Source organism: Setaria italica, chromosome V (assembly GCF_000263155.2).
Source record: "Setaria italica strain Yugu1 chromosome V, Setaria_italica_v2.0, whole genome shotgun sequence".
Classification (NCBI taxonomy): Eukaryota; Viridiplantae; Streptophyta; class Magnoliopsida; order Poales; family Poaceae; genus Setaria; species Setaria italica.
The window spans coordinates 7,236,336-7,259,797 of record NC_028454.1 but is presented as its reverse complement, the minus strand read 5'-3'; the positions used below and the strand labels follow the sequence as shown (position 1 = coordinate 7,259,797).

The following is a 23,462-nucleotide window of genomic DNA, read 5'->3' as shown; positions in this document are numbered from 1 at the left end:
CATGATATCAATCTTTACAACAAGTTTGCCTTCATATGTGATCTATGCTTCATGTTAAGATAGATCCGTTAGAATAGATAGAAAACTTTAGCCAGTTCGCTGCCGATCCACGGATTGATAAACCTTAGATGGAATACTCTAAGGGAAAAGGTACGATGATCCGTGCGCTTGCAGTTCACAAATTAGCATGCTAACTATCGTCAACACGCTCTGGCATGGTTGCCACCGTGTAATACAACCTGAAAACTGCCTTCGAAGTTCGATGCAAGTGATATGGTGACGAAAAATTAGTGGGTCATAAGACCCAAACCAAGTTCTTGAGTTAAGTAGGTAAATAAGGGACTTTTTCACTAGAAATAAGTCACATTCATCTCTTAACAAATATTGTACTACTGTAAGATTTTTTGGATTTTTTTACCATGGGTCCTCTAATTTTGCGTGGCATGCTAGACATATGATGTTTTCTCATTCTTTAGCGCATTCACAGTTACATACAGTACATACACATGAACCCGACTAAAAAATGCGCATGCATGCATTAGTCCTTCGGTAGGAATTTTTTAGTGAGGTCACAGATAGTACATACCCAAGAACCTTATTTTTTTAATCCATATTTAGATATTTTGTGCTCCATACACCACCTTTCAATTTTTGGCTCAAGCACCCACCCCACTACTTTAGGCGAGCCTGTGGACAAGCACACACAACATATTCGGTTTACCGGTTAGTTAGCATGCGGGGGCGTTTCTCTATATAGAAGAAAACTTCCAACCGAAAAGGCTAATTATCATCATTTGAAAAGTCAACTAATATTAGGTTGAGAGAATGTTATTGTTGATTTAAATGATAATTAATATAACTTCTTAGAAAAAAACTCATAGCAAACACGGTCTAAAATCTAAATCTAAAGTTCTTAAAAACAAGTGGTACACAAATTTAGGAAGGAGCACACAAAATCACTTAATATTTGAGAGAGGAAGAGATTTTAGTGCTCCCGATCCATCAAGTGCACCCATGGACCTAGCCGGAGCCAATTGCATCCGCGGGATGCACCGGGAAGGTGTAGATGCACTAATAATGTGACCCTTATGCACATCTTGCATTTTAGCCGCTGCTAGCGCAGTACAACAATAACTCATCTAAAACGTTCAATATGCATCCAAGGGGTGCAACTACCCCAGTGCACGGGAGCATCCTAATGGTCTGGAGCACTGGAACCTTCCTCTTTTGATATGATCAACAAAGCTAGCTTTCCCTCAAAGTATTCCCATGTTTATATTGAATCCACAAGAATCAATAGTTGAACAGATATATGATTTTATATCTAACCAAGCGGATCAACCATAGTGTGAAATACTATTGCATATAAATAAGAAGTATATAGACTAAAGAGCATATTAGGATAAATTATAGAGTAGGGTTTTAGCTGGATCTTCCTAGTGTTTTTTCTTATATGAATCTGTGTAAATAAAATTTATAGCATAATAGACCATATCATCAATATTCATATCTCAAATGTCTTTAAACTACCATCCTCCTCAATTCATCTCTCGACTATCCCTTCCCCGTCCCATCGAGAAAGAGAATTAACAAATCCTAAGGCAAAGGGGCGAGAAATCCAAGGCAACTCTTCCTCCAGGCTTTCTTTCCGCACTATTATGGACAGTCAAATAATAGGAAAAATTGGATTCAATTATCAACCGGTCCTATCGAAAATATGATTGACTATGGATTCGAGCCATAGCACATGGTTTCATAAAATCTGTATCTAAATCGAGCGGGTTTCCACGAAGAAGATCTTGTTGAATATGTTCAATTCGATATTGGTAGGAGAAGAACCCAACTCGGTATTCTTAAAAAAAGAGGGAAGTAGAACCAAGTCACTCGGTATTCTTAAAAAAAAAGAGGGGAAGCAGAATCAAGTCCTGCCTTACAGGCAACCCCTATCAGTATTTTTGTTTGTAGGGAACACATAGACAATGCTAAGTAGCAATGTTTACCACATCTAGTTATCTGTCAAGAACGATCATGCAATACATGCTATATAGCCTAACAATTGCTTACACTACTAAACAATAACATGACCAAGATATATATAAGGCATATAAAAGGATATGGACAAATCTTTCATACAAGTCAAGTACATCACTGTAGTGTACTTTGATGGTGAGGATCAATTGCGGCTTCTTCAACCATGGCTACCCTATATATGCATGAACTACGTTAATATGTTTTGGTGGCTCTCCCTTGAGGAACGTGATCACAAGTTGAATATATCCGTGTCCCAAACTCTTCCTGTTTAATGCTGCATTCTTGGTCGTGGGTCATATTTATAGTCTACTATAACTTGGTGATGTTAAATCAGGATTAATCGACTCAAAATTATGGTTGAGCCGATCAGCCTAAGGTAATTTCTTTCATATGTGTTCAATTTTCTAAAATCTCAATTGTGGAATCTTCTAGAGGGAAGCCCGTGGCTTTCAAGTGGGTTCATCCTTGCAAATATCCTCAGGAGTGTCCTTCAAAGGTTGAACCAAGATCATTTCATGTACACGCATTCCTAGCTTCCTTGTTTGAATATTCTTTTGCATCTTTTGCAAGGCTCCAATTCAATGTCTTCATCCTCAAGGAAGCTTCTAGTATCACCGGCTTGTATCGGCCTTGAATTCCACTGGGCCTATCAGCTAAGGGCACCGGAGTCCAGGACAGGCTTTTGAACCCTCCCTCGAGGCCTATTTTTCTTCTCGCATCCACCTTCTCATTCTAGAAGTTTGTTCCTAAATGTGTCTTGTTAGGGATTGCCCATATATGTCAGCATTTCTTATCAATATGCAATATGCTTCAAAATAAACGACATATAGAAATTTGAGGCTAATGTTAGATGCCAAGTGGTGTATAATATATGATTATGAAATGAATTTTCACTAAAATTTGTAGCAAAATATGTGCATAGCAAGCTTCAATATCACCCTCCCATGATTAGCTTATGCTCAAACTCGAGAAAGTGGTCCTTATAAAGATCAGTGTTGCACTCACGTTGTCTTTACATGTAATCATTATAGCATATGTGTAAATCATGTGTAGTGAGGGGCTTTAAATCATATGTAGTGTTGCTCAAACTTAAGAAAGTGGTCGAGGCTTTATGTGTAGCTTGATAAGGAAAACAAAAGCTATGGCTATGGAAAATCACGTAAACCATAAATGTTGTCAATTCAAATGAAAGTTATGGCAATTCAATTCGATGCTAGGTATACTATGATATTTTCTCTTGCTCCTAGCACATCTAGATTACATTGACACACCAAAGTGAAGGTAATATGTGTTTTCTTCTGTAAGAGTTAAAGCTATAAATCATATGCATCAGCTTTTATTGGTAGAATCATTATTGTATAGAACATGTATAACTGCATAGGAATTCACAATCACTGATAATTAAAGACAACAGAATGCAAGTGCAGATCATTCTTCCTTCGAACACTGAGGCCCATTTCCTCTGTCATATCAAGCTCAGACAGCTTCACCCCGATTGTAAGAGTCCAATCGAAGTGGTAAAGGAGTGCGGCGAGTGTAAGTTCCATGTTTGAGTGCGCGAATAGTATGTCGGGGCATATTCTTCGGCCCGAACCGAATGGTATGTACTCAAAGTTTGTGCCGTTAAAATCAATTGTACTATCCTCGAACCTCTCGGGCTTGAACTCTTCAGGATCTTTCCAATGTTTAGGATCTCTGCCAAGTGCCCATGCGTTCGCAAACATTGTTGTTCCCTTTGGCACGTCATACCCAAGGATCTTGCACGACTCCCTGGACTCTATTGGGACAAGAAGTGGTGCAGATGGATGCAACCTCAATGTCTCTTTGCTAACAAGCTTCAGGTACTTTATTGGTGTCAAATCGTCCTCGGTGACTTTTGGCTTTCCATTAAGAACGCTGCGCAATTCGGCTTGTGCTCTCTTCATCGTCTTTGGGTTTCTCATGAGCTCCGACATGGCCCATTGCAGGGTAGTTGCTGATGTCTCACTTCCCGCGCCGAATAGATCCTACTTGCATTGAGAGATTTTAATTCAGACCAGGTACAAAAATAATAGAAACATTATATTGATATAAAGAAAAGGATGAAACTGAAAGGAAAACACAGTACTAAGCAGCTGCAATCTTGAATCTAGCAACTGCACAGTCTGCACTTACAAAGATAAGTGATTTGATGCTTCCCATGGTGAGAGGAACACTGAGGCCACCTTCCCTCTGTATTCTCAGGAGGACGATTGCGGCCCTCCGCTCCTCGTGTTGTCTGATGGCATGTTCGATGAGCTCGAAGGTCTTGAGGTGGCTCGCATACGCTCGCCGTGCTACGCCGCCGCCAATGAAGCTCACAAACCACGAGGACGGGAACACTTCGCCGAGGCTGAACCCCGCGGTGAGCTTGTTCAGCTCCTCGACCGCCTCGAAGAACTTCTCCCGCCTCTCAAACCTGTCCCCGATCATGGCGCGCACCGTCGAGTCGGCGATCACCGCGGCGACGCGCTCGCCCACGTTCACCGGCTCTCCCGGCGGGGTCGCCGCGACGGCGGCGGCGAGGCGGGCCGCCTCCTCCTCCCGGACGCGGCGGAACGACTGGACGCGCCGGGCGCCGAGCAGCTCCGAGACTCTGATCCTCCGGAGCTGCCGCCACAGGTCGCCGTATGGCGCTAACCACAGCCCGTACCCGTCGGCGTTCGCCATCCTGACGGTCGTGTTCCACGCCGGCCGCGACGCGAAGGTGGCGTCGTGCGCCCGCATGATCTCGCCGGCGGCGATTGGGGACGAGGCGACCACGACGGGGACCTCGCCGAGCTCGAGGTACATGAGCGGCGCGTCCAGGCTGCGGGCGAGGTCGGCCAGGGCGCGGTGGACGAGCGGCTTGCCGATGAGGTGGTGCAGGCTGCCGATCACCGGCAGCCGCCACGGGCCTGGTGGCAGCCTAACGCCACCGCGACCACGACGCCTGAGCTGCTTAAGAAGTAGGAATGGGAAGACGAGAGCCATGGACAGGTAGAGGAGGCACGTTGCTTGCTCCATTGACAGGAGAGCCATGGACAGGTAGATCAGGTGCTTTATGTTGTTCTTGTTTTTGTGATGGCCTACTGAGGTGTTAGTATATATATAGAGATTTGCAGGTCATTCGTGCATCAGACAAAAGCATATTTTCCCATTCACATTGGCGCTGCAGCCGTGCATGTGTCATCGTGGAGTGCGTCATCACACTCTGGTGTGCAGTCACTGATCACAGCTCGATGCCTGGTTAAGAACCTTTGCTTGCATCCTTGTGAATTGTGATTTGTCGAGGGACTTGATCAAGTACATGTACATCTCGTCGATGGTCTCACGCAACTTCAGTAAGCTAGCTTGGAAATTGATCTGCTATGTAGTGTTGCTCAATGAATGCAACCATGCATGCCACGATCAGGTCGACAGATTCAGACGGCTCTTAATCTTTTTGTGCAAGAAGACATAGTATGCTGGGGGATGCTGTCATGCAAAACGACGCTGGGGAACTGGACTTTCTGGAGCACTGATCGCTACATAGGGAAGCTGCAGATGTCATGGCCATCCTCTTTGCCATGTCGTCGTCCACCACTGCTGGCTGTGAAGGTGGAGGCGACAACAGAGCATTTTCTTTTCTTTCCTATAAAGTTTTTGACATGTACTACTAGTCAATAGTCCCTTCTAGAAGCAAGAGCAACACTTGCATTTACAGTGCGTTACATGACATGGCAGTATACATAACATATAACAACAAATGTTTAATTTGCTGGCATTTGTATAAAAAACATATGTTACATATATCTCTGTTGTCTATTGGCTTGCAGCCTATTTCTTCGTTGGTGACTGAAGTCACTGAACCCATTTACACTTGGTGGTTTAAGGCCCTGTTTGGCCTACCACATTATTTCTTTTCTTGAAATGAGGAGCTACTTGCTATATATGAAATCATGTGCCCCAAGAATTAGTGGACGGAACATCATCTGATCAGTTTCAGCGGCCGAATCATGGCGTTGTCCTCATGATCCAAAATCTGCAGATAACAACAATAAAACAATCAAGCATTCACAATCATCAGCAGCTAAACAATCAAACTAAGCAGGTCTTGCAGAGTTGTAATAATCAACTAAGGGTACGCACGTGGCAATGGTAGACGTATCCTGGCTCGGCCGCGGCGTCGAACGGGTACGCCCTGCCGGTGTCGACCATCAGGAACTTCACCACCACCGTCGTCACGAAACCCGGCGCGAGCTTCACCACGTTCTTCCACGTCCTCTCGTGCTCCGGCACCGCCACCTCCTCCCCGACGGCGTGCCGCGCCACGCCGCACCTGGCCGCGTCGTTGAGCCTCTCCATGCAGCGCTTGAACTCCTCCAGCTCGACGAGCCCGCGAACGCGCACGGCCTGGAACGTGGCCAGGTGGAGGTGCAGCGGGTGGTTGTCCGCCGTGAGGTTGATCACCTCCCACACCTCCGTCGTGCCGGCCCGCGGCGTCTCCGTCGCCGGGTCCTCCGGTCGCTTCCCGTTGATGTACAGGTGTGTCGGGTTGCCCGTCGCCTCGTCCTCGTACTCGTACATCACGATGTATCGCCTCTGCGCCGCCTCTTCCTCGGCGACCTTGACGTAATCCAGCAGCCGCGCCGGCACCCTGGAGTGGTCGTCCCACAGCCTCGCCGGCGCGACGACGAACTTCATCACCTTGCCGGTGAGGTGGTCCGGCGAGTCGCCGTCGGGGTACGGGTACGGCGCCGTGTTGACGACCTCGAGCTCCGCCTCGGACGACTCGGAGAAGTCGACGACGACGTCGAACGCCTCGGCCACGGCGACGAGGAGGTGCGTCACGGCGACCGGCCGGGGCAGGTAGCTGGCGTCGGAGCCGATGACGTGGAATGGGAGGCCGTTGGACAGCGAGAGGTTGAAGAAGCGCGCGTTGCTGGCGTTGATGATGCGGAAGCGGTAGCGGCGGCGCGCGACGGGGAGGAACGGCCAGGCCTTGCCGTTGACGGTGACGGCGTCGCCGAAGTACTCGGGCTGCCACTGCGGGTGGACGCCGGGGTTGTCGCCGGTGCAGTTCATGTAGAGGGAGCCGTCGGCGTAGAAGCTGCGGTCGGCGAGCACGAGCACCCGGTCGAGCGCGTCGCCGCAGGGGAGCCCGAGCGGCGCCTCCGCCGCCGGGTTGCGGATGACGTAGGCGCCGAGGAGGCCGGCGAGGAGGTTGGCGCGGGTGAGGCCGAGCGCGTGGTCGTGGTACCACAGCACGCCGCCGGGGGACTGCGCGTTCGGGTACGCGTACGTGGGGGTCGTCCACGTGGGGCCCCTCTCGCGGAACCCGGCGGTGAACCAGGCGTTGGCGTGGCCGTCGGACTGCGGCGGGTGGACGCCGCCGTGGAGGTGGACGACGGTGGGCACGCCGCCGGCGCGGGGGATGGCGACGGGCACGGTGGGGTCCCACGGCAGGATGTGGCGGTCGGGGAGGTGGTTCTCCCACGTCACCCACAGCGGGACCCCCTGCAGGGCCTCGATGGTGGGCCCCGGGAACGTCGCGCTCTCCGCCGACGTGCCGAACGCGAACACGGTGGTCACCGGCAGGTCGCGGTGGAATTTCTGCGATTTATGCATACACGGACACAAATATCAGCTGATTTTGAACAGGCTTCAAACACATCTTTATCACTTGTGCAAATCGAAATCTCAATCAGGATCAAAAGAAATTAACGCACCCATTTCTTCTGGTACATCCCGATGGTGAGGTGAGTCGGCGCGGGGCGGCCGTACTTGAGCGAGTAGCCGAGGACCTTGGGCATCTGGGGAAGCAAGTCGACGTACATTTCCAGGGATGCGGCCACCTTCTCAAGAGTATCCTCCGACACCGGCGGCCCAGGCCTGAACCCGGCGGCAACGCCCACGGCGGCGACGAGGAGGAGGAGGAGAAGAGCAGCGACCTCCGCTCTGACGGGGACCATTTCGACCGGCCGGACTAGCTGTTGCTTGCTGCCTCTGCATGCAAGAGCCAAGACCAAGACAGGAGCACACTGAAATAGCATCAGGATGCCATGGAAATGGGAAGACGCACAAGGATGGCTAGTGCGTGGAGCTCATCATTTGGGAGCTCGGGTAGTGCGGCCATCTCTGCGTGCGGCGCCGATCGGTGGTCGGGGAGAACTTTTTGAGAGGAGCACTAGCGGCGATCATCAGGTACATGTTGGCGAGCATGCATGCGTGCGTGCACCAATACATTTTTCAGATCAAGATCATGGTCAGCTACTCCAAATGTTCATGCGATGTGGAGCTCCCACTACGGTGACTAAGTTAGTGGCACTTGTATGCATTATGCAACAGGTTGATGTTGGCACGCATGCTCGAGCCGTACAGCTAGTGTGATGGGCAGATGGATTTGCTAAACCATATGCATGGATGATGAAGACCCCCTAATGGAGCAAGCATTTCTAGTTATACTACACTTAGAGGCGGCACGGCTTACTCTGGAAAGCAAATAAACAAGGGCCAACAACAATCGATTCAATCACTCTCGAGCGCACCATCTCTATAACACGTCAGTTCAAGCAGAAATTGGGTAGCTTTTGAAGTGATGATGGTAGGACATGAACTGATACAATAGACGCTCAGTTCTCTTTGAGATCATATATTAAGTAGCTTTTCTATGGAAGGTGCTAATTTTCAGGAAATATTTTTTTTTCCTATTGCAAGACGAACGAGCACCAAGTACGCACGCACGGCGCATTTGCACAAGGTTTGGTGCCAATACACCAAATAAAATCAACCCCAAGAATCTAAGTTTTGGTGACAGCACACCCTCGTCAAGATAGGAAAACTGGGTGAAAGCAAAAGAGAATTAAGAGAAAACGTGGAATGCCATTTTAATTAGTTTATTCTATTAGTTTTTGGTCGACGCAATCACCTAAATGACTAAAACTTGCACCCCTTCGTAGTCAACACAATATCTATGACTTTATTCTAAGTCGAGATTGAGGAAACTTTACGTCCTTGCATTCACACCTATTCGCACACATTGCGTGCAGAAATCCTTAGCGCTCAAGTGTAGGAGTTGTGAATAAACAAATTAGTAGGATCATGCATGTACATGCACGAGAGTCAATAGATAATTTCCTTGCTTGTTCGTCTGGCAACGGCGTTCTTAACCCACGCATCTAGCCAATCGTCAACCATGGCTTGTAATTAAGAACTCCATGTTCGTATTCGTATATACATCGGAGGGTTTTTTTCGGTACTAACACACGGAATTAGTACCGGATCTAAATTTTCGATTCCTGGAGGCCTTTTAGCACCAGGTCACAATATCACCCGGTACTAGAGTCATGGAGACTTTTCGTACCGGGTCATAACACCATCTTTAGTACTAGGTGGTGTAGTGATCCGGTACTAATGGCTCTTCATGAGTTACTTCAAAAGGAAAATATATCTAACTCCATCACATGTGCTGTGTAGGTGAGATGGTAAGAAAGGTTCGCGCAAGACTTAAGATCGTAGGTTTGAATCTCATGGAGAGAGTAGCAGCTTTACGCTTCAGCTAGTACTTCAGCTGCTGACCTCGCTCACTTCTTCCTTAAGTAAATAAGATACTATTGTTAATTTAATCAGAAGATCAGTTCGTAACAACAAGCCGATGAGCTGCATGCTTATTTGAGCGCCGAATGCTTGCGCGCGCGGCGACGGCGTACTTCAGGGGCCCAATTAAATCGATCGGTTGATGGATGATGCCCGGCTTAATTTGCGTGGTTCCGCTGTTGTGAAAGCGTGCGGGACGACGTTGCTTTGCAGCTGCTGGCCTGAGAAATGTTGATGCAGCGCTAGGCTAGCCGTCCAGGTGTGGCGGCAACGTGCAACGCGCCACGCCAACAGCAGGTGGCAGGGTTGCATGATGCGTAGCAGATAACCCATCGATTCGGTCGTCACCGAACTTATCACATACACGCACGTATGGTTGTTTCTACTCACGCGCAATCCTACTTTTATGAGTACCTCTAAAAGACTGAATCGGTAAATTCTCGAGATTGACGAAGTCACCACTGGCGTCTTGCTATCGACAGTCACGTCACCCACCACTAAAAGAATAACGCTAGTAAAAATTTTAAATAAATCCAAAAAAATGCAAGCACCAGTACCGAGTCGAGGACTCGAACCCTGGTCTGTTTGAATTTTGCAATTCAATCCGATCCTCTCTTCAACTGGGATAACACGATTTTTCATTCAGAGTCAGCGTAAAAAAAGTCAATATAAAGTAATAAAGTCAAATAAAAAAATAGCTGGACTGCAGAGATAAAGCTTCCCTGGCGTGATAATTATACGTGGAATGGATGATAATTATACTCTTCAGACCAAAGCTAAGCGTGGACTGTCTCATCCCCAGACCCAGAGATGCCACTGTGTGATCAGGAGGGCGAGACACAGACAGCACCTGTTCACATCCTGTTATCTACGCCAGGGAGGCTTGGTACCGATTACTGACTGACTACAGGCTCTCTGATGTCTCCCCTGAAAGCACTGATGATCGGTTCAGACGCAAAGGATTCAACTCACTGGTTATCCTGGGCGCATGCTGCTATGGATCAATGCAACGAGTGAAATCCAAAGGGTTACCGAGGAGTAAGTGGAGCTTTAGAGTCGTGCAGGCGCCAAGGATCTGGCTGGTCTAGCAATAGAAAGACAGTTTATTTCCCTAGTTATTACCGTAGTCAATATGTTCAAGGGCACGAATGTAATGTATTAACCAGAAAGATAACAAAACTACTTAACTTTCTTAATGCAATGATGCGCAGTTCTCCTGTGTGTTCAAGGAAATGGTTATATTAATCAGTTGTGATGTATGGAAGAAATGCAGGGTACTCTACCAGTAGACGGATTGCTAAGAAACGAAACTTTTTATAATCTAAAATTCTGCTGTGATTTATATAGACACAGCGAATTGGAGTGTACTGAACCAAGTCCATCTACATTACCTGTGATGCTACAAAAAGGCTCTTCAGGTTTCCAGTGAACAGTGAACCCTAATACTTCTTCCTCTACTTCCTGTATGAGATCAGAAAGCATTAATCCAAATGGATAGTATCCAAAGTTTCACTTGCAAATAATGATGCCTAATGGCAAGTCAAGAAATGAGATCTTATATGAGTGTATGAGAAAAGCACCAATCGGTTAAGAAAAGGCAGGATGCCTACAAGCATGTCCAGAACTAAGTCACATGGACTCCAGAATCCATAGAAGTATGGAAAGCAGAAGAATACCTTGTATTCCTATCCATTTGCTATGCGCTGTTTTCTCAATAGCACATGCACTTGAGCACAGTATCACAAAAGGGTTTACTTTAGAAAACTCTCCAGTTGTACATAGCCTCTTTGTACCCTTTCTTGGATCAGAAGCTTGCTCAAAACTTTCGGGAAAATGAGCATCAAAAGGTCATGAATGCTTCTTACCTGATCAAGACAACTTTTAAGTGCATAAATTGCAATGGGGAACACTCGTGATCACTAGGTCAGCAGCATCAAATAATTAATGGATACAAATAACAGGAGTGTCCTTGATGCAACTAGTATCAAACATTGAGCCATTTCAGGGGCCAAAAAAAATACACATGAAGACTTTTCTCTGTGGAAAAACGATAAATATTTTACCGGTGTTAATAGCAGGCGAGATTAAAAGAATTTTACCCGATCCTGGACTCGAGGAGAAGTAGGCAGCACAGCCTCTAAGACAGGAGCACTTGGAACACCTGCAAGGGCATAGTGTTACAGTCATAAACGAAAGAGGACACTTCTAAACTAGAAGAAAAACAGGGGCTGAGATTCATATGCATAAAATCCATGAATAATGAGACAAAAGAAAAAAGGCATGAGGAGACAACAGGTAATGCACCTAAACTGTTCCGATTCAAATTTGTGATCGCACTAGCAGTAGAGGTGGGTAAACAAGGATAAAATTATCATGAGAGTCTATACTAAGGTTTCCATAGGAAAAGGAAACAAGTGTGTGAGGTACGCCTAGTTACCTTGGCTGCATAATGTCTCAAAGGGATGCTCTTGAGCATCAAAGGGTTTGCAACTTTGCATAACGTGAAGTATGAACTAAAAGCACATGGATTCATTAATCATTACACACAGTGACATAAATCAATCAACAATCACAATTAAGATTCATAATACAAGATATGTGGCCAAAGATAATCAAATAAAGAAAGAGGCAACAGATTACCTGTGCATATTAAGCATGAGATGTTGAAGTAATTGAGGTCAATAGCTCAGCCATGTTATTCATTCTCAAGAAATGCAAAAATATACCTACCAATGACTCGAAAATAGAGTGAAATTGCTGGATGTAATATTTGGTCTTGGATTTCAGTTTATTAGTAAATCACTTTCAGTTAACACACAAGCTAACATATATAATTATAGAAAACAAAATGCAAATGCCATATTTACAAACTACAAAGCTAGAATGTCTAATAATTAATGAATTACTGTGCATAAGGAAATTCCTGGTTATATAGGTGTAACTCCTATCACTAAAGGATGATTTGTAAAATAAAGGCATAATAAGAAGATGCATTCTGTTAATTGTTTTGTAAACCAGTGCTGCATGTAACATTACACATGCACACGCCTGAAGAGTTCATGTCATGGAGGACCAGATGAGGCTTGAACAAAGCTAGTAGCTTCAATGCACGAGTACGAGGACCAAGGAAATCCAAATATAGCTTTTGTATGAGCTAAATACCTCTTCTGCATGAATGAATGGGCGACAACATGTGCTAGGATGCGGCCAGCTTTACTCTTTTGAGTTTTGACCCACCTTGCATCCCCGCAACTTTGTAACAAAACACACAGTTGGAACTTGAGTGGTATCAGAAAGACACAATGAGAATGATGAAGCACAAGTTGGGTGAGAATTAAAATCAACACTTTGAACCATATATGTGAAGATAAGGTATATTCCAAGACCACTAACAGGGCGTAGGCGGCAGGATCAGAGGTGTAGCGTGGTAACTGTGACTTGGCTTTGAGCTCAGGACACTTGGTAGCCAAGTTTAAAATGACATCCACTGACATGGGCTTGATGTGATGATAGAGCCTGGAGGCCTGCAAGTATGAAGGCCACGCAATCAAGATTTGATATATGCAATTGCACATTGCATTGCTTGATATTCAATTCGGAGCCAGACAGGGTTTATTTTTCTTGTCAAAATAGTTGTTCCATGTAAATAGAAGCAAATTGAGGAGTACACCTAGGGTGTGTTTGGTTGGTTGTATCATTTGATTCATATATGAAATGGTATCATTTTGTTTGGTTGGCTGAATTGTATCAACTCATCCAGGATGAAGCCATCCCACTTAATACATTATTCTACTAATAGGAGTGAACTGCAAGCAAATTGGTTGAACCCACCATTCAGGATCATCCATGCATGCATCATGTGATGCATGCAACCAAACACACTCCTAGTTCCGAATTGAAAAGGGGAACAAGAGCAATTCGTGGTACGGCTACTAGTTACATCCAGGTGGAGAAGTAAGTAAATCGGAGTTGGCCCAGTGGAGGCGGAAGTGCGCCGCGTCGAAGAAGGCGCCTGTGTGCCTCTCCAGGCTGCAAATTGTTGCGTCAGTGGAGGGAACTGGGATTGCTCGATCACAAACAAGGAGGGATTGGGATTGCTCGATCACAAACAAGGAGGAAACGGCGTGCGCGTGTCCGGTGTCGTAGAGGCGATGACAACCGAGGAAGGAGACAACGTGGCAGAGGCGAAGGCCGTCAAGGCGGCACGATCGCCGCGGAAACACACCGTCACCGCCATCCCCAACTCAATTTCAGGCAAGCCGACCGGGAAAGAGGAGGGGGAAGAAAACTGGAAAGACAGGGAGGGGAGAGGAGCAAGTTTTGTTTGGACCCCTGGATCAAAATACAGTCCAGCTTTGGGCCATTGGAGTTATGGAGTATGAATGTTTTGGCATATAGTATTGAATTTGAAAAGAATAAATGAAAAGCACTTGCATACACCATATATGTAACAACCTGCTCACAATAGCAACATCAATATGATTTCCCAATGAAATACTCGCATGAACACAACAGGTGCAACAATGCATACGACCGGGAAAGACAAAATCTTCCTCCAACACTCCCCCATTATATTTGCAATTTACCACTACAGGAGCTGCAACCAGTTCTATCTCTGACTCCGACAGAACCAGACAACCAGAGTCTCAGAAAAAGGAAACAGAAAATTATTTTGCCCGCAGACTTCCTATATCCATTACATGCAATTCAGCAACCTCCGGCCATGGCAAGCATCAAGCATATGGCAGCTTTAGATCGAGTACAGTGGAGAGATGCCTTGTTTCTCTGAAACAGTCGAATTGGCTCCCTGATTTCCACTCGCTGCTGTTAACATGAAGGATGAAATTGTAACTCAATCAGTTTAACATGTTCCACGGCAAATGCACTAATGCAAAAAGAATATACGTGTCAAGAAAGATTGCCAAGAACTGGTGGCCAATTTCTCATAAAGCGGGTACAGTTTATAATCAGTAACTTCTTGGAATCACGTCCTGCCAATTGATGATTATCGATGATGCAACATCACAATGCGCAAATCCAATGCTGTTCAGAATTGTTCAAAACTGGAACTGGACAGAACAGTGGCACTTGTTACTAGCAATCCTGGAAGTTTGCACCTTCCATATCACTGCATTTCTTCTCATTTGTACCTCGTGGGTAGTAATATGAAAACCTATTGACTTGTCACCTAGTATTTTTTTGAAGCAATAGAACTTCATTGCGTCATATAACTGACAGTTTAAACCTTTGATCTTAGTCATCAACAAAAGTATGGGTACAGTTTTAAACTTTGGCAGTCCACGATATCGAACTCGGCTCCCCTCAACTGAAAACATGCAAGAGATTGCACATGAACATTTAAGGAAAACATGCTCAGATCCCACAAGTCACAACTCTTTGTTTGAAGCACAGTTTGGTATACCCTTGCTTCCAATTTCCACCACACACACTCATGCTTGCAAGCACGACCATGGACACACCATTCTAATCCATGCTACAATTGTTAGTTTAAGTAATTTTCTAATCCCTTCACAACAGTTATCCTGTGTGCATACCACAAAACAACAGCACTTCACTAATATATGTACAACTGTATCATATTTGCATAGATTAGATTGAGGAACAGGATATATCCAACAGGGTCAAGCATGACCCAGATCCACTAATTAAACGATTGAACTAATTCATGCTTCTTGAAATAATTCTAGAACTCTTGAAAATACATCTTCACAGAGGTATGGCAAAAAGGTCCATCATATGTTCCATATGAACTGTTGTGCTTAACCTATTGACTGCAACTAGCTTATATCCTGTTATTTTATTTCAGACCGGTCTAACACAACCAGATGGCATACAAGTATATTTTCATCATGTACCAACATTGGTTCCAATGTAGAATGTTTCTAAGAAACAGTGTATCAGATTCGTTCTCTCTGGCAAAACAGTGAGATTACAAAGAACATGGCTCCTCATTTATTTTCTCAAGCAAAAAATAAGAATAGGACACAGGGATTAACTGTCCATGATTAAAACTTGTTAACTCAATGTAATGTATGATGTTATTAGCAACAACCAAAAGCAGGGACACAGGCATACTTGTTCATGTTGAAAACAATAAACATATTGCAGTCAACTCACCTGCATCAGTTGCTGATTGGAAGATGCCTGAATTTTTAGATGGACCTGTCATGATATGTGGTATACGACGCACAGCAGGAGCATGGGAAACACCTAAAGGTAGTTTGGCAACAAAAAAGATAATTACTAGTACTTACGAAGTATCCCTAATACACAGAATAGCCCCCCCCCCCCCCCCCAACAGACACACATACTGTCAGGAGACAAATGCTAATGACGATGCCGGATGCATATGCATCACAGAAGTGTATGTCAAAAGGACACTGAAATTTGATACTCTGCCCAAAAGAGAGGATACGAGTCAAAAGCAGGATCATCATGGAGTAAGCATGGGCAAAATAACATTGTTGATATGCCTCCTATTTGTGTATTACCAAAAGTGACCAACAAGAAAAAGCTAGTATTTATTCAAAACGAAAAGTAAGAAAAAAGGTAGTAACAGAAATCGCAGATCTGACAGACATAGTCAGTCAGTAGGAGGACCCAAACTTTGGTTTCTATCAATAACTTGCAGAGGCTCTGGTTATTGGCAAACAACTATTCAAGTAGCCAATATGCACGTATGACGTATGTTTACTGTGAGAGAATGGTAGAGTGTACAAATTCAACAAGCAGTGAAATCTACCAGTAGCTAGTGAAAAAAGGTACTGTTTAGCACTCACCCTATCGCTTAACAAAGAGCATAGCCTGAATACCTGTGTCATTGAATGCTCACTACCTACTGAATCACAATGCAGAAATGATATAGAAACAAGTGGGGGACCTAGGGGTAAACTAAATTTACCTTCAAGAAGTTCTGGCTGTGGAGTGATCTGTACCATTTTCATGTATGGCGTGGCAGATTGGGATGGTGGATTTCTGGAACGTGCTGCGATCATAAAAATAAAAACATGAAAGTAAAACTGAGCATGTATTGCATGCAGTGATGAACTACACAGATTGTGTGAAGTCACACATAGAAAAAGGATATTTTCATTTGTGCATTTCTCATAGAAGCTGAAAGCCATACCTGAATGTTTTTTCCCCTGAATTGAAAGTAGCCTGCATGAAGTAATGCGGGTTGAACCATTAATTTGAAAACAGAAACAGCAGGATGAACAGAATGTTTCACTTTGCGCATTATACCTCTTACGCAGAAATGCACGAGTGAGAAGATCTGCGGGTGTGTGATTAGTTGTCCGCCTGCAACGTCTGGGGCGTTCCGGTAGCCTGCTTATATTTAGCAGAATTACTATAAGAATGCATGAAGATACCCAAAGATTTAGCCATGGATAGGAGTGCTTGGAAAACAGCTATTAATGTGCCCGAACCCTGGTTTGTGGCTCTTGTTGGGTTTCAACTCTAGCCTACCCCAACTTGCTTCAGACTGAAAGGCTACGTTGTTGTTGTTGTACTGTAAGAACGCATCAAGAATGCATTGGAAAAAAAAGAAATTAGGACAGCACAGCACAGTGGGTACATATAAAGAGGTGATGTAGGAGAAGCTAGCTAAGTAATGAATTATGATATGGGAGAAGAAATCAAGAAGCTGATGAACGAACCAGTTTGGGCCACATCCCACTGCATGGGGGAATCGCAGTGGCGCCTTGCCTTGCAGTTCAGGGCACCTAGCAACCAAGTCCATGATCCTTTGTATTCCCTCCGGCTTGAACTTCTGCCATAGCATGGAGCGCCTACAAACAAGGAGGCAGCCACTGAAGTATCATTTACTTGCAAGTTGCAACCAGCTAGAGCTAGCTAGCAAGCAGTAGGGAAATTTTGCTTGCTAGTTGGATCTCGCCTTTCACAGTCTTTGTAGTGAAGTTGTGTGGCGATGTCAGGTGTACCCCTTGTATGGTTTCCAGCCGTCTTATCGAAAAGAAAAGAAAAAACTCACTCCACCAGACTGATCTATGTAGATGTATACAGTAAATTAATTATGCACGATAAAACGGGCAAGCAAATTAGCATCCAACCTAACTAAAGTAGTAATTACCTGGTGCGATCTGCATGCATTACGGCAATCAACTCGGTCAGGCCAGTTGTACTGGGGGGTTTCTTGAGACGGTAGTGGGTTATTGGTCCTGCCAACAATGACACAATCTTGTCGCCGTCCTTACCACCGGCGACGATCCTGGCGATAGTCTTGAAGACGCCGGCATGGGTGAAGAGCTTGGTGCACAACTCGCTCCAATCCGACCCGGGGATGGGCAAGAAGCGCTGCAGGCGTAGGCGTCATCCGGCTGCCCCCACCGCGGCATCCGCTCGAATTGCTCGGCGTCGAACACCTCCACCGGCTTCGCCACCCTTCGATTCCCAGATCAAGCAAAGCATCCGGCGAATGCAATTCAGATATCAAAACAAGTACGAAGGGAGGGAATCGATGCAGGGGAACTAATCATCTAGGGTTTGGTTGGGGACGGAAATTCGGGGGAGCGAGCGAGCGATCGTACTCGCGGCGGAGCTTGAGGAAGGCGGAGAGCAATCGCCCGGAGCGGGGGCGGAGCACTCGCCGGGCGCACAGGCGGAGACGGAGCACCCGCGAGTCTTGGGCGGAGCACCGTCGCATCATCACGCACGACGCGGTGGTGGTCTGGTCTGGTGGGTGGGTTGGGCGCCGTACGAAGCAGGAACCACCCCTTCTTCCTTCCTTCAGATGTTTTTGGCAGGGACGCGCTTTGGGTCCCTTCATTTTTTTATTTTCTTTTTTCATCTCTTGTCAGGAAGGAAACCAACTTTGTTTCTTTTGTTTATTTTTTTTTCTCCAGGAGTGAATGCAACTCATTTTTTCTCTAGTGTTTATGATTGTTCCCATTCCCAAGTCAGCCGTTTAATCTGAAGCACTGACAAGCTGCAATGCATTAGATGGAAATAAGAAAGAATTTTGTTTTGCGGGAGAAATAAGAAAGAATTATATCAAATATAGATAAGATGTAGTATGGTCACATCATGCAGACGTGTGTTACTTCTCCAAATCATGTTATAATCTTGATCTGATTCTACTACCCTCCTCTATACGACGTTTCTGGGACAATTGATCAGGTTTCTTTCCACTTGGCCACACCACACACCAACATTGTCTTTTTCACGCCATGCCTTGAATCTACTCTTTTAGTTCCAAATTATAGATTGTTTTAATTTTATCCTAAGTAAAACTAACCTTTAGAAAAATCCAAAATATCCACATATCCACATATATAATATCAAATGAATGCACTTTCGGAATATATTTCATCATCCATCTAGTTAGCTAATTTAATTTATATTTTTTATGGATTTTTCAAAAAAAAATTACTAAAATTAGAGAAGTTTGATTCACAATAAAAACAAAACGGCTTATAATTTTTTATAATTTTTAGAAAATAAATGGTCTATAATTTGGAAGTAGGTGAATTACTAGCAATGCCATGCGACATCGATATCCTGTGCTAAAGCTAGTATACCCCTTTTGTCACGAATTTCTACTACATACCATATCCTAGCCGCCACAACCCACAACGATCTCCATCAATGGTATTAACCGGTGGGCAAGGAGTGAACTCACCACTTTGATATTTTCTCTACCTTCTTATACCCAGCTAGCTTATGAGTCATGAGTAGTACAGGGAAATACAGTTAGAGATTTTAAAATAAGTTCAAACAAACATTAGTTATTTTTAACATCTAGAAATACTATTCGTTTTAGTTTTTCTAAGTACATAGTTTCCCATATGCACCTAGATATATACTATGTCTAAATACATAACAAAAGTCATGTATCTTAAAAAGGCAAAACAAATTGTACTTTGGGACGTACTTCACAAATTGTAATTTGGGACGGTAGAAGTACTTTACTATGCTAAGCCCTCGAATCATGAGCTAGATTATGGGACATGTAGAAATATCCCCCTCTCCCTCCCACCTTTTATCCATTTCACGGTTGCTCTAGTTAACTGGCCGCTATTGCGCTGGTTTTCCATAACAAAGTGCATGCGTATTAGGTGGAGACTTGGACTCAAGAATCGAACGATTTGTGCCCACTAGGGCAACTAATTTGCACGTAATTAAAGGGCCTATAGGTCGTTTGACATCTATACTAATAATCTGTTTGAAAAATGTTAAATCCAATTATTTGTAGGACGGTATTCCTTTTACGGTCATTAGTGATCTGTGATAGGATTTAAGGCACGTAACACATGTTAGAGATTTGCAATGGGATCCAAAAATTAATTAATTGCAAGAGAGAGGGGGGGGAGGGATGTGTCTTTCTTGCTTTTCAAGTTATCCTGCTTTACAGAGTTTACCTGGAGACAGCGCCCCCACATGGCAGAGAGAAATCACCTGGTTGCTATTTGTCGTTACCCGTATTGATCCAGAGGACTCATGCAAGGAGCAGGGAGGGGAGGGGGGAGAAGGCGGTGAAGACATTGCTCTCGGTGTCGTTTCGGCAGATAAAAACCTCGTCGTCTCTCTCTTTCTCTCATTCTTCTTCCGCTTTTTCTCTCCCCAAAAAGGCGAGCCAGCTCTCAATCTCTCGCCGGCCGCCGTGCGCCGCGTCTGCTCCGCCGCCCGATGGCAGACGACAACAGCGACGCGTCCTCGGCCGAATCTGCCGCCCCTGCCCCGACTCCTCCCGGTGCGCTGACGGAGGACGACGTGAGGTGCGTGCGCCCATCGCCATCATCCCATCCCCCATCCCGTCCCATGCAAACGCAACTGCTGCTTGCATTTCCGGTTTGCTTCCTCTGCTAGCCGCTGCCTGCCGCGCCGTCGTCGATGCATGCGTTTGGATTCCTTCGCCTGCCTGCTCTAGTTGAATAATTTTGAATCCATCCAAGCAATGAAGCAAGTGACCCGGCCGCCAGACCCTAGATTGACGAGTACCTGCGCTAGTACTAGCAGATCTGGGTATATAGTATGTTGTGCGCGTGGCTTGTTCTCCTACTGGATGTGCTTGTGCGCGTGGCTTGTTCTCTTCTACTGGATGTAACTGATTTTTCTCTGGTTGATTGAACTTTGAACTGTGAAGTGACTGATTCTTCTCCAGTTGATTGGACTCTGAACTCCTAATCCATGGATTGATATTTTTTGTTGCCAACTACAAATAGCATAACTCCATATCGTCTAGTATATGTGTGCATCCATCTAGTGTGCTTAGTTCCATCTATCAATCGATTGGGTTGGCTGTTTGCGAATTACTACTACTAGTCGACCGTATAGGTTGGTTTGTGTGATTTCTTAGAGTTAGCTTCCTTGTTGAACAGCCAGGCCATGCTATTTGTTCATCTCGATCGACCTTGCTCGTCTAATAGTCCGGCTCGGCTTAATTGCATGTGTAGTCGACTTAATCTGTGGCTGTAGAAATTCAAATTTTGTGACATTGATCTGCTACTGGAGTTGAGTTGATTACCACTCTAGCTATTAGCTGAATAGCTGCTTGCTGACCTCCATGGGTTCATTCAGGGTGCACGTGCTTACGGGGTCCCTGAACAAGCCGCACGTCCTGGAGGCCCTCCTCGCCGCCGGGAACTGGCTGGATGTTGCAAAGTACCTGGGCAGGGCGCTCACCTTCCACCGCGAGGAGGCGCAGGCTGCCGTGGCCTATCCGGATGGAGATGACGCTCCGTCCCCTGACGACATGCTGCGCGCTCACCCGGAGCTCTTCGTGCTGCCTCGTGGTCAACACGCGCTGGAGCTCCTGGGCGACGGCAAATTGGAGGAGGCGCAGCAGTACTTCAACGAGAGCATCTTCGAGCCGACACGCGTCGCCCCCCGCACACATCACCTGGACACTCTTCTGGCGCGGCTTCGGGACATGATCTTCAATGACGGGGCTGCTGCACAGCTGTAAGTGCCTGCTCTGCTGACAATTTGTGCTGATCAGTGATGATTTGTGCTTGATACCTTGTGCTCAGTGTGTGCATGCTTCTCTCTGTCCGGTGTAGGGAGCTAGAGCTACCTGGTGAGAGGGACAGGACGTCACGCCACATTCAGGATTACCTGCGCGTGTACTTCCCGACACTCGACAGGTTAGTGCTAACTTCTAATAGCACGCGACGTTTTCTTTTCTGAAACTGTCTGAACTTGCATTGTACTGACAGCAATAGCATGCACACGGGCATAATAATGTGTAATTGTAGGGGACCTGAGGCGGTGGCGTCCATGGTGATATCGAAGGAGCCCCTGTACACGACGTCGGCGTTCGGCGAGCTGATTCGCGACCACAACTTCCGCTGCCTCGTGTGCCACCAACCGCTCACGTTCCTCAGCGCGCCGGACAACCGCATGGTGGAGCACCTGCACGACCACTGCCCTGCGATCACGCCGGCCATCCGTCGTCGCCTGCCGAGGCGCAACCGCCCGCCGCGGCCGCAGCAGCCCCCACCAGCAGCCGCCGCCGCCGCCGCCTCCGCCGCCGCCACCGACGACGACGACGACGACCCCCAGCAGGAGGAGGAGAAGACGAGTGATGAGCGCGTCGCGCCGAACTAGCTGCCTGCTAGTCGTTACCCCAGGTCCCCACGTGCTTGTGAACTCTGCATTGATCCTGGCGCTTTCCGATTCGGGCGTACTGTTTCATGGTATCTGTCAGATTTGTGTCCCGACAACGTACTGATGGTACTACTGGAGATCGATCGATCTTGCCATCTTGGCGAGAGGACATGCGTACGTTTCTGGCTCAGTTACCGGCGGGGTCATGTGATTTTTGCTCTATACTAGTACTAGGATTGTGCTATACATATATACTACTATACCTGTAAGAATACGCAGCAAGTTAAAGGGTTAGTGTTATTTAGTTATACTTACTACTACCTACACGTCTCTCTTTCTGTTGTATTTTTCTCAGCTTTTGAACTGCATCTCCTTCCTCTTTGTTGTCACTTGTCAGCCTAGCTAAATCTCACCCGGGTGAAGCAGAGTCCTTCCTCACCCCCATTCCCCCTTTCTTCTCCAACTCTGGCCAAATTCCAGCGAGATTAGGAGCGCCGGGGTTAGGAGTTCGGGATTTCCGGGGTGGGTGCTCACCGCCGGCCCTAAGAGGGAAGGCTGGCAGCGACAGGCCGGCCCGGCGTAGGTGGCGGGCGCGGGGGCAGTGAGGCGGGGGGCGGGGGCAGGGACGCCACCGGCCGGGCGGCGGTGGAGGATGGTTGGGCAGTGCCGGGCGGGGGGAACATGATGGCGGCGGCGGTGGTGGAAGGCGGTGAGGGGAGGGGTAGGGAGGTGGCTGGTGCGGTTGGGCTAGGGTCTCGCCGGAGCTCCGCACCGGACGAGTAGGGGACCAACTGGGTGGCGGGCGGCAGGAGGTAGAAGAAGAGGTTGCGAGGTAGAAGAAGCAGCGTCGGCCATCCGATGCAAATCGGATGGCTCAAAAAATCAAGTGAGGGGAGCCTCTGTTTCATCCGGGTGAGCTATAGACAGTCCCATCATATACGGCTGTGTCTTATTGCGTTCGTTGAGCTGCATCTTACATCCTAGATGAGTACATAAACATCCTGCTAGATCACTTGTCAGCCAAACTGTATGCATCAACCACTACTACAAAAAAAATTGTAATTGCCACCCACACCTACAAAACGAGAGGTTTACTGTACCATCTGGCCCGCCCCTAGAGAAGCATTTGCAGGGGCGGGCCACGGGGCAACCACGCCGTCACCCGTCCCCAGAAATGCTCTTTTCAAGGGCAGGTGACGCTACCATTTCTAGGGGTCGGTCGTCCTGTGACCTGCCCCTGCAAATCCTTTTCCAAGAGCGGGTCGCCC

The 23,462-nt window shown here is 46.5% G+C and overlaps 3 protein-coding genes across 4 annotated transcripts; all 3 read right to left on the bottom strand.

The window, feature by feature from the left end:
• Nucleotides 1-3,422: 3,422 nt before the first annotated feature.
• LOC101768699 (premnaspirodiene oxygenase) lies at nucleotides 3,423-5,070 on the bottom strand. Its single transcript, XM_022826620.1, has 3 exons — nucleotides 4,186-5,070; nucleotides 3,781-4,037; nucleotides 3,423-3,726 (listed from the first exon to the last, which is right to left on the bottom strand). Exons 1-3 carry the CDS (start codon nucleotides 5,068-5,070, stop codon nucleotides 3,423-3,425), a joined length of 1,446 nt encoding a protein of 481 aa, XP_022682355.1.
• A 614-nt stretch (nucleotides 5,071-5,684) lies between these two features.
• LOC101766795 (multicopper oxidase LPR1 homolog 1) lies at nucleotides 5,685-8,055 on the bottom strand. Its single transcript, XM_004968027.2, has 3 exons — nucleotides 7,740-8,055; nucleotides 6,160-7,623; nucleotides 5,685-6,052 (listed from the first exon to the last, which is right to left on the bottom strand). Exons 1-3 carry the CDS (start codon nucleotides 7,980-7,982, stop codon nucleotides 5,999-6,001), a joined length of 1,761 nt encoding a protein of 586 aa, XP_004968084.1. The 5' UTR covers nucleotides 7,983-8,055; the 3' UTR covers nucleotides 5,685-5,998.
• A 6,040-nt stretch (nucleotides 8,056-14,095) lies between these two features.
• On the bottom strand, nucleotides 14,096-18,343 carry LOC101767209. 2 transcript variants are annotated; one of them, XM_004968028.3, is made up of 8 exons: nucleotides 18,177-18,343; nucleotides 17,720-18,030; nucleotides 17,286-17,417; nucleotides 16,870-16,953; nucleotides 16,754-16,785; nucleotides 16,529-16,612; nucleotides 15,745-15,837; nucleotides 14,096-14,430 (listed from the first exon to the last, which is right to left on the bottom strand). In XM_004968028.3, the coding sequence occupies exons 2-8, from the start codon at nucleotides 17,737-17,739 to the stop codon at nucleotides 14,357-14,359; spliced, it is 519 nt and encodes a 172-aa protein (XP_004968085.1). In that variant the 5' UTR covers nucleotides 17,740-18,030; nucleotides 18,177-18,343; the 3' UTR covers nucleotides 14,096-14,356. The 2 variants fall into 2 exon arrangements, with proteins under 2 accessions (XP_004968085.1, XP_022682307.1); XM_022826572.1 differs by lacking the exons at nucleotides 14,096-14,430; nucleotides 15,745-15,837; nucleotides 17,720-18,030; nucleotides 18,177-18,343 and having other exon boundaries at nucleotides 15,954-16,612; nucleotides 17,286-17,647.
• Nucleotides 18,344-23,462: the final 5,119 nt, after the last annotated feature.

Excerpts from the sequence above, each read along its gene's own strand:
- LOC101768699 (XM_022826620.1), bottom strand. The coding sequence starts at position 5,070 with ATGGCTCTCCTGTCAATGGAGCAAGCAACGTGCCTCCTCTACCTGTCC. Across the intron at positions 4,038-4,185 it reads GCATCAAATCACTTATCTTT|GATCTATTCGGCGCGGGAAG; the intron begins GTAAGTGCAGAC and ends CAATGCAAGTAG. Across the intron at positions 3,727-3,780 it reads GAGTCGTGCAAGATCCTTGG|AGATCCTAAACATTGGAAAG; the intron begins GTATGACGTGCC and ends GGCACTTGGCAG.
- LOC101766795 (XM_004968027.2), bottom strand. The coding sequence starts at position 7,982 with ATGGTCCCCGTCAGAGCGGAGGTCGCTGCTCTTCTCCTCCTCCTCCTC. Across the intron at positions 7,624-7,739 it reads GGATGTACCAGAAGAAATGG|AAATTCCACCGCGACCTGCC; the intron begins GTGCGTTAATTT and ends CATAAATCGCAG. Across the intron at positions 6,053-6,159 it reads GATACGTCTACCATTGCCAC|ATTTTGGATCATGAGGACAA; the intron begins GTGCGTACCCTT and ends TGTTATCTGCAG.
- LOC101767209 (XM_022826572.1), bottom strand. The coding sequence starts at position 17,410 with ATGCTATGGCAGAAGTTCAAGCCGGAGGGAATACAAAGGATCATGGAC. Across the intron at positions 16,954-17,285 it reads GTGGGATGTGGCCCAAACTG|GCTACCGGAACGCCCCAGAC; the intron begins GTTCGTTCATCA and ends AAATATAAGCAG. Across the intron at positions 16,613-16,753 it reads TCAGGGGAAAAAACATTCAG|CACGTTCCAGAAATCCACCA; the intron begins GTATGGCTTTCA and ends TTATGATCGCAG.